This window comes from Onthophagus taurus, chromosome 7 (genome assembly GCF_036711975.1).
Source record: "Onthophagus taurus isolate NC chromosome 7, IU_Otau_3.0, whole genome shotgun sequence".
Taxonomy (NCBI): Eukaryota; Metazoa; Arthropoda; class Insecta; order Coleoptera; family Scarabaeidae; genus Onthophagus; species Onthophagus taurus.
The window spans coordinates 2545507-2564377 of NC_091972.1; the positions used below are offsets into that span (position 1 = coordinate 2545507).

The window sequence follows — 18871 nt, forward strand, 5'->3', positions numbered from 1 at the left end:
AGTAACTCCTAAAGAGCGATGTAAAACTCCGGATTCACCGGAAGGAGCGAGAGTGGTACCACCACCTTCTCCGACGCAATCCTCGCCCCATCGAACTTCGGGAAATGGAGCAAGTTCACCTGTGAATAACGGATCGGCAGACAGCCTAACACCGCCCCTTCCGGCCTCCGCTCTATCAGTAAATTTGGACGCAACACCCGCCCAGCAATACAATCACAGTTACGCGTCGTGCATAACGCGTCCTCTGGTGAAAGTGAAGAGATTCCTCAGTACGTTAGTCCAATTTGGAACCGATATAAGCTCGGATATTGGTGAAAGAGTACGAAGTCTTGTTCTAAATTTAGTTGTAAGTCGAAATAAACTTCTTTTTTAATTTAGTTATAATTATTGTAAAAATTTCAGAGTTCAAATTTAAGCATAGAAGAGTTTCACCATTCGCTACAGGACGTGACCAATTTCCCACTGAGACCGTTCGTGTTGCCGTTTCTTAGGGCCCATTTACCGTTACTGCAAAGGGAGATCCACGGACTGGCAAGAGCCAACAAACAGGTAATTAAAGGCATCTGAACCGAGGAGGGCCGGCGACTTCACCAAAACGGAACGACAGAAATTTTCTTTTTTTTTCTGGCGGCTTAAAAATTATAAAGCGCACGTGTCGCCGCGGAGCCTAATAAAGGCAAGGAGATCGTAAAATTCGGAAAATCTCCGCGAAGTTTCACAATTACTGAGTGATTTGTATTCGCTGCGCCTGATTGGCCCCCTCAGCTCTTTTTGTTTGGATTCCATTTCGACACTATGACGTCGTCGTTTCGGGTTCTTTGAATTATTTTTTTTTTTGCTTGTTTTAGTCACCATTGCAATACGTTCGTTCACACGAGCACGTCATCTTGGACCCAGCACATTCACCCTCTGAACCTTCGGAAATCTTTCTACCAAACGAGACCCAAATGACCGCCGTTGGCACTGGCGTTAAGAGAAGAGCCTCCGATAGGTAAGTTTTCGACAAGTTTCTAGGAGATGGGGTAACGTGCTCAACTTCTAACATCTTCAGGCTACAAACTCGTCTTTACCCTTCCTCTTTGAATTTATATTCTTATTTCATTATTTTACACATTATTTTAAACGGAAGGATAAAAATTTTTATGGATAGTACGAAAAATTTCTAGATTGTTCTAGAATTGTTCTACATTGTTCCAAAGCGGCAAATATTTGACTAGATTTTTTGACTAGCCCCCCATTTTTTGAAAAATCAGTTTTTCTTTGTTGTTCTGGGTTGTTCTAGTTGTGGCCATAGTTTCTCTATTATCAATTCCATATTACAAATATATTCTTATTATACCTAAAGCAATCTGAAACAGCTATTATTTTCACTAGAACAACTCTATAAAGGACACTTTACTCTTTGAAAATTAAAGTTAATTAATATTAAATCAATAAATTATAATCAAAGTAGGCGCCAAAATAGCACCGTTGACAGCTTTAAATGTCAAAAAGTGTTAAAAATCTTGCAAAAAGTTGATGGTCGAAGACAGCTACCAATGACCATACATTATTAATTATTCATAATTGTTGAAGCTGTAATTTTTTTAACATTTAAAGCTGTCAACGGCGTTTTTTCGGCGCCTACTTTGATTGTAATTAGCTGATTTAAGACTTTCAAAAACGCATCTTTTCTCGATTTTTTTCTTATACAACCATATGATTTGATATGTTCATCGCATAGAGGGACTCATCCTCTATCAAAGTATGCAAAAAAAGTATATGCATCCCATTTAACCCTTTATGTCCCGATGGTACTTTAAAGTACCGGTAGTTTTAAACACTCATTTTAAACTGTAGTCATCTATTATATTATATTAGGTGTGATTTGTAAGCAGCTTTCGGGTATTGTTTACGTATTGCAATTACAATTTTCAAACATTTCTTATTTTTCCTCCCGAAAAAAGTTACATTTTGTGTTTGGTACGTTTAAGTACCGCCAGGATAATAACAGGTACAATATTGAGATTGAGAAATAGAAGATGAAGAAAATGACTTTGTTATTACTAGTGCTAGTGAGGTACCTATGCTGGAAGATGAAGAAGTAGAACGACTAAATAATGAAAATGAGGAAAGTGACACTGAAGTAGTAGAAATACGTGCCCAACAAGAAGAACAAGGTAGAAATTGATAGAAAATGAAGAAAACGGGAAAAACAGACTGAAATTCCAGGATACCATTATCCAGAGGGAATAATTGGTGATACTTTATTAATCCTACAGATTATTTTTTAAAACTGATGGGCAACTGTGTGAAAGATATTACCTTTCAAAATAATTTGTACGCCACCCAAAGGAATAAAATGCTAAACTTGAAAGAAAATATTGGCATACATTTCTTAATGAGTTATCACAGTTTGTCAAGCTATAAACTCTTCTGCAGTAACGCTGAAGACTTGGATGTACCACTTGTCATACGAATAATGATGGTTTCAGAAGATTTTATCATATCTGCATGTCATAGTTGACATTCTAAGAATAATACGGATAAACTATACAAGATCCGCCCGTATTTTGAAACACTTAACCGTCAGTTTTCTAGTTATTATCATGGCACTAGGCAGTTGGCAGTGGATGAATCCATGATAGTCTTCAAAGAGAGGTCAAGTATGAAACAATTCAAGCCCATAAAAAGGGGTTATAAGCTCTGGTGCTTAACAGATAAGAAAGGGTACCTACACAAAGAAATTTGATGTGTATGAGGGAAAATCTCCTGAAACTGAAAAAAAACTTCAAACTTATGGATTAGGTGAAAGGATTGTCCTTCAACTACTGCGTTGGGTAGATCATGCAGATCAACTTCGACAAGTGTATGCAATCGACCGCTGTTCCAAGAAGTGGTACAGGCTTTTCTTTGGTTTTACAGATATGCTTCGTCAATTATATAATCAGCATCTTTTTTGACACTTATGTTATACGAAAATGTAAGATTTATGTCAATAGTTTTTTTTTCAATATTTTTCCAATCCAACCCAACAATTATTATACATAATTTTAAAGAGAAAGCTTTGAGCTTTAATTTAGAATAAGTCTTATTCCTTAATTTCAATAAATACGGCTTCCAGGAATTTTTAAATTAACATCTTTTTTGACACTTTTAGGTTATACGAAAATGTAAGTTTTATGTCAATAGTTTTTTTTCAATATTTTTCCAATCCAACCCAACAATTATTATACATCATTTTAAAGAGAAAGCTTTGAGCTTTAATTTAGAACAAGTCTTATCCCTAAATATTAATAAATACGACTTCCAGGAATTTTTAAATTAGCATCTTTTTGACACTTTTAGGTTATACGAAAAAGTAAGTTTTATGTCAACATTTTTTTTCTCAATATTTTTCCCATCCAACCCAACAGTTATTATACATCATTTTAAAGAGAAAGCTTTGAGCTTTAATTTAGAATAACTTTCATTCCTTAATTCCAACAAATACGGCTTCCAGGAATTTTTAAATTAGCATCTTTTTTGACACTTTTAGGTTATACGAAAATGTAAGTTTTGTTTCAACATTTTTTTTCTTAATATTTTTCCAATCCAATCCAACAATTATTATACATCATTTTAAAGAGAAAGCTTTGAGCTTTAATTTAGAACAAGTCTCATTTCTTAATTTCAATAATCACGGCTTCCAGGAATTTTTAAATTAGCATCGTTTTGACATTTTTAGGTTATACGAAAATGTAAGTTTTATTTTAACATTTTTTTTCTCAATATTTTCCAATCCAACCCAACAATTATTATACATCATTTTAAAGAGAAAGCTTTAAGCTTCAATTTAAAATAAGTTTAATTTCTTAATTTCAATAAACACGGCTTCCAGGAATTTTTGAATTAGCATCTTTTTTGACACTTAGATTATGCGAAAATGTTAGCTTTTGCTCAATATGTTTTTCTCAATATTCTATCAGATTTTTGTCGTTTTGTAGATACAGGTCTGATAAATACATATTCAAATTTACTGAATGTCATAATGTGATTTAGCTAATGCAAGTGTTACTTATTTTCTAACTTTTTGTATACTGCAACATCACTAAAATATATTTTAATGCTTGATGGTACTCTGAAATACCATTATCTCCCTGGAATGGGGGGATTGCATATTTTGGCCTTTACTGAGTGTATTTTGATATTGTTTTAATTCTGCTACAAAGTTTCAAAATTTTTGACTTCTTGGGACACAAAGGGTTAAAATAACAATGTTGGTTGCCATAGCAACGAAACAAAAACAATACAAACAAGCAAATGTCGCCAAAAGAAGCGTCATGATTAATAAAGAAATTTGTATTTGAAACATTTTTCTTTAAAACCACAAATGGCGAAGTTATTGGCTATATTCCAAACATTTGACACACCCTGTATATTTATATACCCTGCTCAAAAAAATTAGGGGAACATTTTTCGAAATATGTAATTTTTTAAATAATAGTTCTAGACATATCAAATTTGGTTTACTTCAACGGTATATATTTAACTATTTAACTTAATTACAAAAACAATGTTACAACTCTCAATTACTTTTAAGTTACACTTAAAAATGTAAATTAATAACGCAAAACAAAGTGGAAAAATGTCAAGTATGCTTTGAATTCACGAATGAAAGCCTACTAAGCGTCATGTGGCATCTTAGTGAAGTGCAAGTTGCCCGTGTTGTCACCCTTATTCAGCATAGCCACTCTATTCGACATGTTAGCAGGGATCTTCGAGTTTCCCCTTCTGTTATTCAGCGTTTATGGGATCGATTTCGGGATACTGGACAACATGTTAGAAGAGCTGGACAAGGTCGAAATCGAAAAACTACTCAAAATCAAGACCGATTTCTTGTCCTTTCCTGTCTACGTACCCGTACTGCCACAGCACGAGACCTCCTAAACGACCTAAGACGAGCACATGGAATAGAAATTTCTGATCAAACTGTTAGAAACAGATTAAAAGAAGCGAATTTGAAACCTAGAAAACCTGTCCACATCAGCATCACAAAGCAACGCGATTGAGATTTGCTCTGGATCACAGAGATTGGCAACTTCGTCACAGGACACCTGTACTGTTAACGGACGAGTCCAGATTTCATTTAACTCGTTGCGACGGTTGAGTACGTGTATATAGTCGTCCTGGTGAACGCTACCCAGCCGCTACTATACAGGAAGTGTTATGGTTTGGGCTGGAATGAGTATAGACAACAGAATTGATCTTGTTGTTGTTCCTGGTAGACTAAATGCCATGAATTACATCGAAAACATCTTGGAGGACTTGCTTCAATATGGGGTCGGTCAAGATTTCATCCTAATGCAGGACAATGTAAAGCTACATACTGCCGGCATCACCAGTAACTTTTTGCAAGAACGTGGAATTCAGGTCATGGAATGGCCGGCGTTAAGTCCTGACCTGAATCCTATTGAACACGTCTTATTCAATTGAGATAGCAAAATAGCAGTAGCTAACCATGACAATCAACAGTTGCAGATATCAAAAATTAATCATTGTCTTAATAAAGTATCTGAAACAACTGGTTGCCATGGTTACGTATGGCTACTGCTATTTTTCTACCTCAACTGAATGGGAAATCATGAAACTTGAACATGAAACATAAAGATTTTGTTATGTAGCTAATAATATTAATTTTGGCGGTACCAAATTCAGAAAAAATCCTCTTTTATATTCCATAATAAAAATGGGGGATTAAAAATACATACTCATTTAAAAATGGCGGAAAAAATTTGAATTCTATACCAAAAAATTGCAAATAATGTAAATCCTTAGACCCGTCTCAGCGATTTTTTTAGTTGTTTTAACGAATTTATCGATTACTTTTGGGAAAGCTGTATAATTCTTCATCCGAATTTTAATATTTTATTTTATTGATATATAGGAACAAATATAGTATACAAGGTGTCCCGCAACGATTGTACAATACTGCATCAGCGTATTCTCTGATCGAAAACAGACAAGAAAAGTCTAATAAACATAGGTCTGAAAATGGACCAATTTCGAGATATTCAAAGTTTTAGTTTCATAAGCTGACCTATTGTAAACATCATTAATTCTAACGATTTAGATGCAGTAATTATATGATTACCATGGTTACGATGGTTAAGATAAAGTTTAATAAATAATAAGATAATATTAAGTTAATTAATACAGTTCATTAATAATTTAACAAAACAAGTAACAAAGATTATCGAAGAAAATCGTTCAACCAGCATAAAAACAACGAATATTTAACAAATTGGAAAAGATTCATGTCATAATAAATGATCAATATGCGGACCATTTACTTCTAAACACAAACGGATACGTTTTCTAAATGAACTTCTAATGCGTTCAAAGATACCAGGAATTTGTTTTACTGTGTCAAATGCGTTATTAATTTTATTCTTCAAATCCTGCACATTTTGAACGTCTTCAGAATAAACAATTTGTTTTAAATGTCCCCAAAACCAAAAGTCTAACGGATTTAAATCTGGTGAACGAGGTGGCCACGGAACAGGACCTCCTCGGCCAATCCACTTATTGCCAATCTGTTATTTAAGTATGCTCGAGTAGCGCGTGCATAATGTGCTGGTGCTCCATCGTGCATAAAGTAGCAATCTTCTAGAATTTGTTGAGGTAATTCATCAAATGCCTCTGTAAGGTCATTTTGTAAAAAATGTATGTAGGCATCGGCTGTCAATCTCTTTGGAAGAAAAAATGGACCTAATAATCGCCACTGATGATGAGTTTCTAGTATTGCACGGGGATTTTCATCGCTCCAAACGTGCGCATTATGAATATTAAAAATTCCGCTTTGAGTAAATGTTGCTTCATCCCTAAATACAATGTTTATGGGAAAGTCGACGTTTACTACTTCTTCCTGTATGGCCCACCTACAAAAAATCTCTCTTTTTTCGCCATCATTTTCTGTTAGAGCTTGAACGGTGTTGTAATGATAAGGATAAAGCAACTGCTCCCTTAAAATGCGGTGAACGGTTGTTTTGTTAATGTTTTCTTGTGCAGAAATTCTTCTAATGCTGGTTGAGGCATTTTCATCGACTCTTCTCAAAACTGCTTCTTCTAATTCCACCGGCCTTGTGTAATGTCTCTCCGTGGAATGGCTGTGGGTTACGCTTCCCGTTTCTTTTAATCTGAGAAATAGTCTGCTAAAGGTGTGACTATTAGGCAATCGTATATTCGGGAACCTTTGCGCGTAATGATGAGCTGCTAACGACGCATTTCCATCAGCTAGTCCGTAACAATACACCATATCCGCCATCTCTTCCTTGGAGTAATTAATAGGAGCCATACTTAATAGTTTTATTAAATTAAATAGTAAAATAATAATTTCGTGAAGTATTATTATTTTTTTTTGATTAGACAACTTATCGTAATCATAGTAACGACTTAATTATTATAAAAACAAATTTAAATTCATGATGTTAACAATATCAACTTATGAAACTAAATCTTTGAATATCTCGAAAATGGTCCATTTTCGGACCTATGTTTATTAGGCTTTTTTTGTTTATTTTTGATCATAGAATACGCTGATGCAGTTTTGTACAATCGTTGCGGGACACCCTGTATATAAATATATCTCTGCGTGCGTGGAACACAGAGATATTTAGTTTTTAATACATAATGTACAGGGTGATTCTCAACCTATACGCATAAACTTGAGGATTTATTCCTCATGACAAATAATCACTAATAGATGAAACAAATTGTAGTAAAAGTTTTCTAGTTTCTGTAAATCTAAATAATGTGTTTACTGGAAAATGAATAGGTCGAGATGGTCTAATGGCCTGGCTACCGTGATCGCCCAGCCTCAACCCTCTTAATTTTTACTTATCGGGTCACTTAAAAGTGTACGTCACGGAAGTTAATACTGAGCAAATATTGCAAAATCATTTTGCTGCTGCCCAGACAATTCGCCAACACCCTGGTTTAGACCGCGCTAATGGGAGATCGTGGATTCCGGGAGGCCAATTGATAGAAAATATGGGAAATCACTTCGCACAATTGCTGTGATGTTATTTTAAAATGTTCTATGTATTCTTGATAGTAAATATCACTGATATCTATGAAACAAAAAATCTTTTATTATTCGTCGTGAGGAACAAATCCCCAAGTTTATGCGTATAGGTTGAGAATCACCCTGTATAATACAAATAGTGTATTTTTGTATTCTGATCGAATAGGTGGATTATTGATTTGTTGATTTATTATTTTTCTTTGTAGATCTGCATTTTGCTGTATTTTGAGGAAGATATGATTTTGCAAAATTAATGTCCGTGTAACCAGAAAAAGCTTTTTTTTCCTAGTTTAGACGTAAAACACATCTAGAACAAATTGAATCAGCAATGTTTGAATTATTTTAGATCGTTATATGTTTTTTAATTGTTATTGTGTAATTTAAAACCGCTGACGCAAGAATTACTGACTGAAACTCCAAAAACTTTAATTTTCAAAGAGTAAAGTGTCCTTTATAGAGTTGTTCTAAATAAAATAATAGCTGTTCCAGATTGCTTTAGGTATATTTGTAGTATGGAATTGAATGTAGGAAAATTATGGTCATGACATTTTGGCAGCCAAACCTATTTTTAATTATAACTTCGTAATGACGAATCCCATAATTTTGATTTTCTAGAACAATAACTAGAACAACCCAGAACAACCAAGAAAAATGGTTTTTCCTAAAATGGGGGGCTAGTCAAAAAACCCGTTTTTCGGTTTTTCTCGCCGAGTTTTTATTTTTTCTATTTGCCGCTTTGGAACAATGTAGAACAACTCCAGAACAATCTAGAACAATGAAAAATTTAAAAATCAAAAAATGGGGGCTAACTTCACGCTCAAGATAAAAATTTTTATGGATAGTACGAAAAATCTAATGTTACAACATTCTCTTTTATAATTCCGGCAAATTTATCCGAATTTTACAAGGAAAAGTAACATAACTCGTCGGCAAATAGAAGTAGTAAGTAAACGGACACATTGGCGTTCGGTTCTTCGATGGCGATCCGTTCGTACGTTCACTATATTCAATGGCCCTGCATGCGACCGTTTTATTAAAATGAATAATGGTTTCTTTCTCGGTCTCGGCGGCTGCACGCGGCGCCTCTGGCACCATCTGGCCGTAACAGCGCGCTTTTTACTTACGTCCCGCGGCGTCGCCCCGCACCCCCGTCCCTGGCCTACAGGGTCGGCTCTTCAACCGTCGACGCCGCCGACGCCGACGTTGCCGTCACTTACACGGCGCTCTTGGCTTTTAATTACAGGGCCCGCACGCTACGGTGCCACTTCTCGCGGGGCTTCCCCAACTTTCGACTTCAAAGTTCGATCGAAACTGTTAATTTATGCTTGTTTGTGTCATAACAATCGATTATAACGATATAATTAATAAATTTCTTGTTTAGTATCTACGAGAACGGCATCAACGGCCAAATCCATCAAGACCCACAAGACTACAATTCTTCAGTTAAAAGACAAGCGACTCAAAATTCGTTTCTTTTCTCCCATCAAAGTCTTCTCCTACCAAACGTAAATCCGGCTGTTCCAAACTCACATTTCTTCGATTATTCCCAACATAGTCACAATTACGCCGCACAACACCGCCCTGAAGACGTGGCGGACACCAAAAATCTTCAAACTCGTGGAGACGAAGAATGGAGGAATATTCACGTAATGTTAAATTGCATACTTTCAATGGTCGAAAAAACAAAACGAGCCCTCACAATACTCCAACAAAGAAATAGTCAAGATATGACTAACGAATGGTTTCGTAAACAAGACGTAAGTGTTGATTTAAAAAAAGCGGCCAACGAAATCATGATGCAAGCGGTTAAACAAACCGAGGATAGAGTAGCAGAAGTGAAGCGACGAGCTGAAGAAGCTGTTAATGACGTCAAAAGACAAGCCGTTATTGAACTTCAAAAAGCAGTCGCTGCCGCTGAAACGAAAGCCAACGAATTAATCGTTGCCGAAAGAGCTAAAACTGAAAAGTTGTTGTTAGATGCAAGGAAACATAGCGATGATGGGTCTAATCACCAAGAAAGCAATGAAAATTCACCTTCTAATATTCCACAACCGTCTCAACAAAATGTAAGTTTCTTTTCATAATCGCATAAAACACTAATATTATTACGTATTTTATGGTTATAGTCTTGTTGGAATTGTGGTAGAAAAGCTCACGAAACATGTTCCGGTTGTAACATAGCAAGATATTGCGGCCCATTTTGTCAACATAAAGATTGGGAAAATCACCATCAAGTGTGCAATAAAGAAAAAATGCGGCCTATTCGATCTTCGACGCCTAGCACAACGGTTTTACCAACCCACCAGACCAATAATCCCCCGGATACGGGAAAGTTTAAAAAGTGACCCGCAAGAAAAACGAGGAAAATCAAGAAATAATAATATTATTCAACTCAAAAATACTTACGTGTAATATCTCGTCAGCACGATCCAGATTAAGTTTTCCTTTCTGCTATGTATATTCGCGTCGGAATAATACCAAAGAAAGATTGTAATAAATGTACCTTACGCCGTTATAGTAGCTCCAATTTTTTAGATGTGGTCGTACTACGGTTCCCAAGTTTTTAATTTATTCTAGTCTCTCGTCCTAAGATTCGCATCGGCAATAAGTGTAGAATGTTAATGCAGGGTGTTATAACTTTGAATAGTAAGTTTTTTAGGAAATATTTATATTCAATGTAGAGAACATAAATTTCTTATGAAAGAACTTTAAATGCTACATTTTAATAAATTAACTCATTATTATTTATAATAGTTATTAGCAATCAAATTATTTTATTAGATTTCTGTATCTTATACGAACTAGATTCTGTCGCTGGATACACAAAATTCAATTTATTTATTCGTTGGATTTTCTCTGTAGTCTCACGGTTTGGAAACCTAGGACTTTATGGATAGAGCTTTTCCCAAATTATCTCGGTTTTATTATTGCCATAGAAATAACGCAGTATATAATAACTTTCTGTTAAATATTTCCGTTTCCCATCGCATCCCTAAAGATCTGATTCATTGCGACTTGAATGCACATTTAAAACTAATTAATGCTTGATATTTCCACGATAAAATCATTGTTTAAAATGATACCTTTCCCATACCAACAACTTAATTAGTAGCTAAATTATTACTGTATAAAAAGTTGTAAATAAGGTTGAATAATAGTACTTATCTACTAACATTTTAAAGTCATTGCTCACATTCTTAGCACTCCAACTTGCTTTCTCTCAAATTAGATTGCAATATCAATTAAATAACTATCATTACTTATTAATCAAATTTAGTGCAAATGTAAGATTCATTTAATTTAATCCCTAAACTAAAACGTAGACATTCTTTTATAAGAACTTTTGTATATCAATTTTATACCAGGAATTTCATACAGGGCTTCCCAAAACTGTAAGTAACTGTAAGTTTTGAACGAGTGAAGAAAAAAATTTGAAAATTTGGGAATCACTAAAGAGTAATAAAAACTACATTTTTAACAACCCCTGTCGAGTTTTACCTTATTTTAACGGTAATAAAGAAAGAAACACAACCCCATAAACCAAAACCTGATATCTTAATTTTTTCAAGAACTATGAGGGGTTGACTACAAAATGGGTAAATAAAATGTTTTCATGTTTTTTCCACGTTTATTACGATTTTTATAACAAATGTTCAAGTTATCGACCTTCTTCGATTTCGCAATGACCCAAACGCTTATAAATGGAATTTTGAACCCTCAAAAGAAAAAATCGTATGGTGTTAGATCATGAGATCGTGGTGGTCACTCAATTTCACCTCTTCTACCAATCTAACGGTTTGGAAACGTTTGGCTTAAAAAGTCTCGGACTGCCCGATTAAAATGTGGAGGAGCACCATCTTGTTGGAACCACTTATTGTCAATAACATTAAGACATACAATTACATTCTCTCCCATAATACCAGCCCATACATTAATTTTCTGCGGTCTCTGAGTATGATCTTCTCTTATTAAACGTGGATTTTCGTCACTCCAATAACGACAATTGTGTCTATTAACCTTACCATTCAAAAATAATAAAGCAAAAAGTAGAACTTAATAGTAATATGTATAATTTAATTATACATGTTTCGAAACTGTTGTTTTATCTTCAGTACTTAAATTAATTTATAATTTGATGGAAATATTTAAGGTTTGTAGGGATTAGGTAATTAGGTTTTTGGAAACATAACTTATGTAAGTTATCAAGACAACTTATGTAAGTTATCAAGACAACTTATGTAAGTTATTTTTCCAAAAAATATTTTGATGTTTTTTGTAAATTTTAAATTATTTTGTATTTAAGAAGAAAAGCTTAAACTTATATCTAATCCCTACAGACCTTAAATATTTCCTTCCAATTGTAAATTAATTTAAGTACTGAAGATGAAACAATAGTTTTGAAACACTATTTAAATTAAATTAAATATATTAATATTTCTCAAAAAAGTTCTACGTTTTCCTTTATTATTTTTTAATTATTTGAGAAATATGAGAAATTTCTGTCAACATCACAATTTTTAACGTACTATTACACAGAATTCCAACCTTCTTCCGAAGTCACCTTCGTGCAATTCCTGAACTAGGTGAAATAGTTATTTTTTTTCAAAATTCTGTGGACTGAACTTTTACCAATTTCATGTACCTGAGACGCATTTAATAAGGAACTTGAAGGTTTTTCAGTAAAAGACAGTCCTTACTTCTTCGGTTTTTTCTAGAGTTGTTGCAGATTCCAGATCAATTCCAAGATCTTTCACAGTTCCCTCTTCTTGAAATCGTCGAACAGTTCTTTCGACTGTCGATTTAGAATTCGGTGGTCGTTGATGAAAGAAATCATTGAAGACGTGCCGCACTTCATCGTAAGATCTTGTTCTATCCCCAAAGCCACGAATCATTAAAAGAGTGATACTTTCTTTTTTTCGGTCAGTTTTTGCGCCATTTTTGGAGTTAATAAAAGTAAAATTTACAAAACAAGTTTATTGAAAACAATCGAAAGAAAAACCTCATAATTCTTGAAAGAATTAAGATATCGGGTTGGTTTATGGGGTTATTTTTTTTTTTCATTACCTTTAAAATAAGGTAAAACTCGACAGAGGTTGCTATTTAAAAATGTAGTGGTAGTCATCCCCTAAGAAAACTCCACATTGCATGGAAGTTCTAAACTATCTAAGAATGTAGTTTTTATTACTCTTTAGTGATCCCCACATTTGCAAATTTTTTTCTTCACTTGTTCAAGACTTACAGCTCCGTCCCGGAAGTTTTGGGAAGCCCTGTATAACTCGCAATATATGAATGCAGTAACCATAGTTACGAAACTAGGTACTATGCACTTAAGCGATAGCTTAATAGTACAGGCATTGGGTAATTTAGCAGAGAAAAAAATTTGCTTTGAAAAAAGAAACGTCTTTATCACAACCCTGAGTTTTTGGTCGTCTTAAGAAACGCACAGCTAAACCAGAATGTTTCTAGTTCTAGGTCTTCTGTTAGTTCTAGTGATAACGTGGATCTAGCACTACTCTTAGAATTAGAAATATTTGGGTTTAGCCATACGTCTCTTAAGACGACTAAACCCGAAAGTTTCTAGTTCTGGGTTTACTGTTAGTTCTAGTTTTAGTGCAATACAAATATGCAACATAGTGATATCTTATACTAAGCAGCGCTACCTACATACCACTGTCACTAGAACTAACATTAGACGGGTTTAGCTGTCTTAAGAGACTCAAGCCTAAACGGAATGTTTCTAGTTCTAGTGCTAATCTAATTTTATTTGTTATTCTAAATTGTTATATGCACTGACCGACAAAAAAAAACGGCCACTAAAATTTAGCCACAATTTCAAAGCTGGCTCTCTCGCGAACCAATCATTCGATTTTGATGATTCTGTTTTTGATTGAAACGTTGATTCTTCTGTAATAATCCTGCGATAGATAATTTTTATTCGTTTTGCCTGAATAAAGTTATTATTATTATTATTAATTTGAGCATATACGGGGTGCAAGAATGAGAAAATCCTTTTTTTCTCGAAATTTGTAATACCCTGTGGGGTGCAGCTGCTACAGCAGAGGGTGTTAACTGGAATCAAACGGTAGCCCAATCTTTTCTGAGCATTTCTGATCGCCTGTGAAAACAAGACCAGTGACAATAGTAGCTGATGACCGTTTTATTGTTCTAACCAATCGCATAACGATAGTTGTAGAAGCTCGGCGTTGTCTTCAAATGGTGCATGTTGTTGATGTCAGTGAGAGAACCATTCGCTGAAAACTTGCTAGATGTGGTCTGGCTGCAAGAACGCCGCCAAAGGACCGAGGCTGCTTCCAAGATATCGACGAGCGCGTCTTCAATCTGCGCGCTTTCATGTGAATTGGGAGATCGAGCAATGGAGGAAAGTCCTTTTTACGGATGAGTAGTGGTTGTCTATTACCCGATGGCCGATGAGCGAATATGAAGACGTTGAAATGAAAGATTTGTGGACTATACAATTATGAAACGCGAATGATACAAAGATATTCGATAGGGTTAAGGTCCGGGCTGCACGCTGGCCACTCCATCCGTTCAATACCCTACCTCATCAAGATATTCGCTAACCACACGTGCTATAGAACCTCCACGGAAAGGTACTCTTTCCGAAATTGTGCTGGTCGCAAATTTTTCATTAAGACGTCTCCACACTCGTTCTCGACTATCAGGTGACCTGAGACAAAATCTGGACTCGTCAGTGAAGAGCACTTTACCCCATTGTTCTATTCCCCAATTCATATGTACGCGCCCAAATTGAAGACGTGCTCGCCGATGATTGTGAAGCAGCCGCGGTTTTTTGGCAGGTCTTCTTGCAGTCAGATCACTTCCAGCATGTCTTCGATGAATGGTTCTTTCACTTATGTCAACAACACGCACCATTTGAAGACAATGCCGAGTTTCTACAGCTGTCGTTCTACGATTCCTGAGAGTGTTTAGAATAATAAATCGTTGTCACTCGTCTTTTACCGAAATCTTGCCGCCTAGTTAAATTTCCTGTTTCCACATATCGGGTCTAGACATCCTGAACTATTGTTCGGAGTATACCCAACGTATGTGCTGACTTTTGCCATCCTCAATAATAAAGTAACAATACGCGCAATATCAGTTATTGACAACGGCATTGCTATTATGTTAAAAGATTATGAAAATCTTTAACAATTGTCAATTTACTATTCGAAACAACACCTAGCGCGCCACCTTAGATTTTGTATGCTTGTTTTCACAGGTGTTCGCTTTAAAACATTGTATCTTCGTTAGTAACAGAGATAATAGAGTGAATAATAGTATATTATTATATGAGCATATAATGAGGGCTATTATTCACGAAGCTTAAGTTTATGATTATACAGGTGTCCCGAAACTCAACGTCAAGCGCGCACCGGGTGAGAGGCCAACCCATACCTGTTCTGGTAAAAATAAGAAAAAATTCTCTGTCTCTTAGTTAAGTGGTAATACATATTTTTGAAAATGTTAAAAATCGTCATACAAAAATATGAATTTTTTAAATAACGTGTTTTTTGCAGAAAAACAGGCAATAATATTTATATTAGGTTCGTTCCAACCGCACAAATTTGACTCGTCGTGTACGCGTACACGACTAGTACAGGACTTTTTTCTGCGCATGTTCGTCCGTGGACACGTTTGTGTACGCGTACATTTCGTCAACGCTGTTGGAACGGTTTGAAATTTCTATGTACGTTTTATATCCAACCCTGCCGATAGTTAGCGCTGCAACCACAATTTACCATTTACTCATTTTTTTAACAATAATGAACTAAAGTAGCATTAATTAGAAATGTAAAAAAAGCGTAATAACCTTTACTAGAAAAATGAAATAAAAATATGCATGTTTTTACACTTTTTTGATTAATTTGTCTATGAAACTTATCATAAAACATACATATGAAATAAAAGTTCTTAAAAATTTGTTAAACAAAACACCAGAAACATGTAAAAGAGTAGAGAATAATCCAAATCCAAATGTACAGGGTCTGTCACGATGAGCTGAGTCTTATATGTATATAGCAAACTACTGGCACTATTTTTGTGAAAATTTGTGTACGGGTTTACCCGAAGTGCTCGTTTCAGCTAAAATATTTTCAGATTTCTCCAATTTGCGGTTATACCGGAAATGGACCACAACTATGTTATTTTAACAATTTTTATTAAATTTTCGAGACCCCTAAATTAGGGTTGCCATTTAAAAAAATGTAGTTTTCGACTTTTCGAGATAGGGAAATTCGGGGAAAATTTCTGACCAATCTATATAATTTTTTTAAAAACTTTTCAAGGGTTATGTAAACTATGGATCCTCTCTGTGCAAACCCTGAGAATATTTAGCCGGACTCGAGTGTAATTTCGAAAAATTACCATAACTTTCGCAAAAACTGAAATAATCCATAAATGGTGCACTCGAGACATATGATGACTTATATCAAATTATACTAAAATTTAGTGGGGATCTCGAAAATTCAATAAAAATCGGTACATTCCATTTAAAATAACGAAGTTGGGGTCCATTTCCGGTATAACCGGAAGTTGGAGAACACTGAAAATATTTTAGCTGAAACGAGCACCTCGGATAAACGCTATATGCAATTTTTCAGAGAAATAGTGCCAGTAATTTGCCACATAGATATAGACTCAGCTCGTCGTGACAGACCCGCTTGATGGTAAAGATACCCATAAGATATACAAACAGACCGGCTGCACAATTGGAAATGAGTTATGCTCTGTTACGCGCAAGCGCTAAAGAACGTGACAAACCGTACATCGTCGAAACCAGGTACGCATTTGACTTGTCGCGGACGCGTGCATGAACGCGTCCGACGGTCGTTGGAACTCATGACAACTTGTCGCCGACCAGTCCGCGGCACGTCCACGGGTCGGATGGAACAGCACTTTTCAACTGCGCAGGCTGGTGACTGTCAATTGACAGTCAAAAGTGCGGTTGGAACGAACCTATTATGACAAGAAAAATGGCAAGTGTTGTACCATTTTGGAAACTTGACTATACAGGCCATCTTTTAAAATTACTTGCCAAGGGTGTTGTACTACTCCTTTTTTTAGAAATCGTGTGTCAAACTTGATAGACATAAATTCTTTCAACCTTAACTCAATCAAATTAATATATTTTTTTGCAAAACTAACGATTTTTGTTGTTTGATTTGTGACTTCTGCAGTAACATGGTTCATAAGGAATACATTATTAAATTGCGAACATTTCTCACCGTAGTACCTAAATGATGTACAGGACCGATTTTGAACGTTTTCAAAAATATGTCTATTACCACTTAACTAAGAGACATGGAATTTTTTTCTTATTTTTACCAGAGCAGGTATGAGTTGGCCTCTCACCCGGTGCCCGCTTGACGTAAAGTTTCGGGACACCTGTATAGGCATAATTAACCTGAGTGAATAATAGCTCATTATATGTGAGTAGAATACTATACTTTGCCCACGACTATTGAAATTGATTCCATAAATTTATCTTTTAAATAAATTTCTGAATAAAGTTTAAACGTCAAATGTGACACAAATTCAATGTCACTAACTGTCAAAATTACTTCACAACAATAATTTGTCAAAATTAAATGTCAATTTTATAAAACGTTTTTTTTTACGAAAATTAATTAATTTATTTAGGTTTTTTAATGTCAAACCTTTAGAAACTCCTAAAAAATTGAATTAAATTGACGTTTTTTGATATTTTAACGTTTCAAATAATTATTATTAGTCTGTCAAGTTGGTGTCAAAAAGTTTTTCTCATTCTTGCAGCCCGTATATGTTCAAATTAAAATCTGCATGAAAATTTCTACCGCAGGATTATTACAGGATAATGGTTACCCATGAACTTTGATTATACATAATATGGATATATATGTATGGATATGGAATATGGCAAGGTGATCGAACCGAGATAGACATAGAAGCGTACTGCCATATAATGGGTGTACTGATAGAAGTGAGATAGATATAGAAGCGTACTGACATATAATATATCTATCTTTGTTACACTTTCACATTATCGCTTTCCATCTGCGTCTATTCACCTTAAGCAACATTTTTGTTAGTAGATATATTCAGTTAGCTCAATCCATATTATATATAATCAAAGCCCATGAATAATGATGTTTTAGAAAACTCATTCATAAAGTATATATTATAAGGTAGACAAAATCTTCATAAAAGATTGAGCTACCGTTTGATTCCAGTTAACACCATCTGCTGTAGTAGCTGCACCCCACAGGGTATTACAAATTTCGAGAAAAAAAGTTTTTCTCATTCTTGCAGCCTGTATATGTCCAAATTAAAATCTGAATGAAAATTTCTACCGCAGGATTATTACCGAAGAATCAACCTTTCGATCAAAAAAAGAATCATCAAAATCGAATGCGCGGTTCGTGAGAAAGCCAGCTTTGAAGTTTTGGCCAGATTTTTTCCCCGTATTGATCCGTTACATTGAGGTTTTACTGTAATGTAAAATTACGTTGATATATTGCATTTTATGTGGGACAAAGTAAGTAGATACGCCCATATTTCTATGGAAATTATATTGCATCTTAAGTAAAATTCACTAAAAATTTTATATTCAAACTTATAACATCCTGTATATGACGATATGTATAAGTGTACATTTTCATGTTATTTAGTGTTTTAAATTTTTCCTCTTCAACGAAATATTTCCTTTCGTATTATTTTTTTTTTGTTGAGTCTCACTAGTCGTAACCAAACATTGTTTCATTGTAATTTTTCCTCCTGTGAAAATAAATTTAAATGTCAAATTTTACATTTATTTTGAAATTGACAATT

General features: G+C 34.8%; 1 protein-coding gene across 1 annotated transcript in view; it reads left to right on the plus strand.

Moving 5' to 3' along the window:
• The window catches only part of LOC111424431 (CBFA2/RUNX1 partner transcriptional co-repressor nervy), a 97651-nt gene extending 78803 nt beyond the window's left edge, over positions 1 to 18848 (plus strand). Inside the window, exons 3-7 of the mRNA XM_023057952.2 lie at positions 3 to 346; positions 403 to 549; positions 849 to 991; positions 9426 to 10110; positions 10171 to 18848. Coding sequence (XP_022913720.1) covers positions 3 to 346; positions 403 to 549; positions 849 to 991; positions 9426 to 10110; positions 10171 to 10389 — 1538 coding nt within the window. The 3' untranslated portion in view covers positions 10390 to 18848. The remainder of the gene's footprint in view (positions 1 to 2; positions 347 to 402; positions 550 to 848; positions 992 to 9425; positions 10111 to 10170) is intronic.
• The last annotated feature ends 23 nt before the right edge of the window (positions 18849 to 18871 follow it).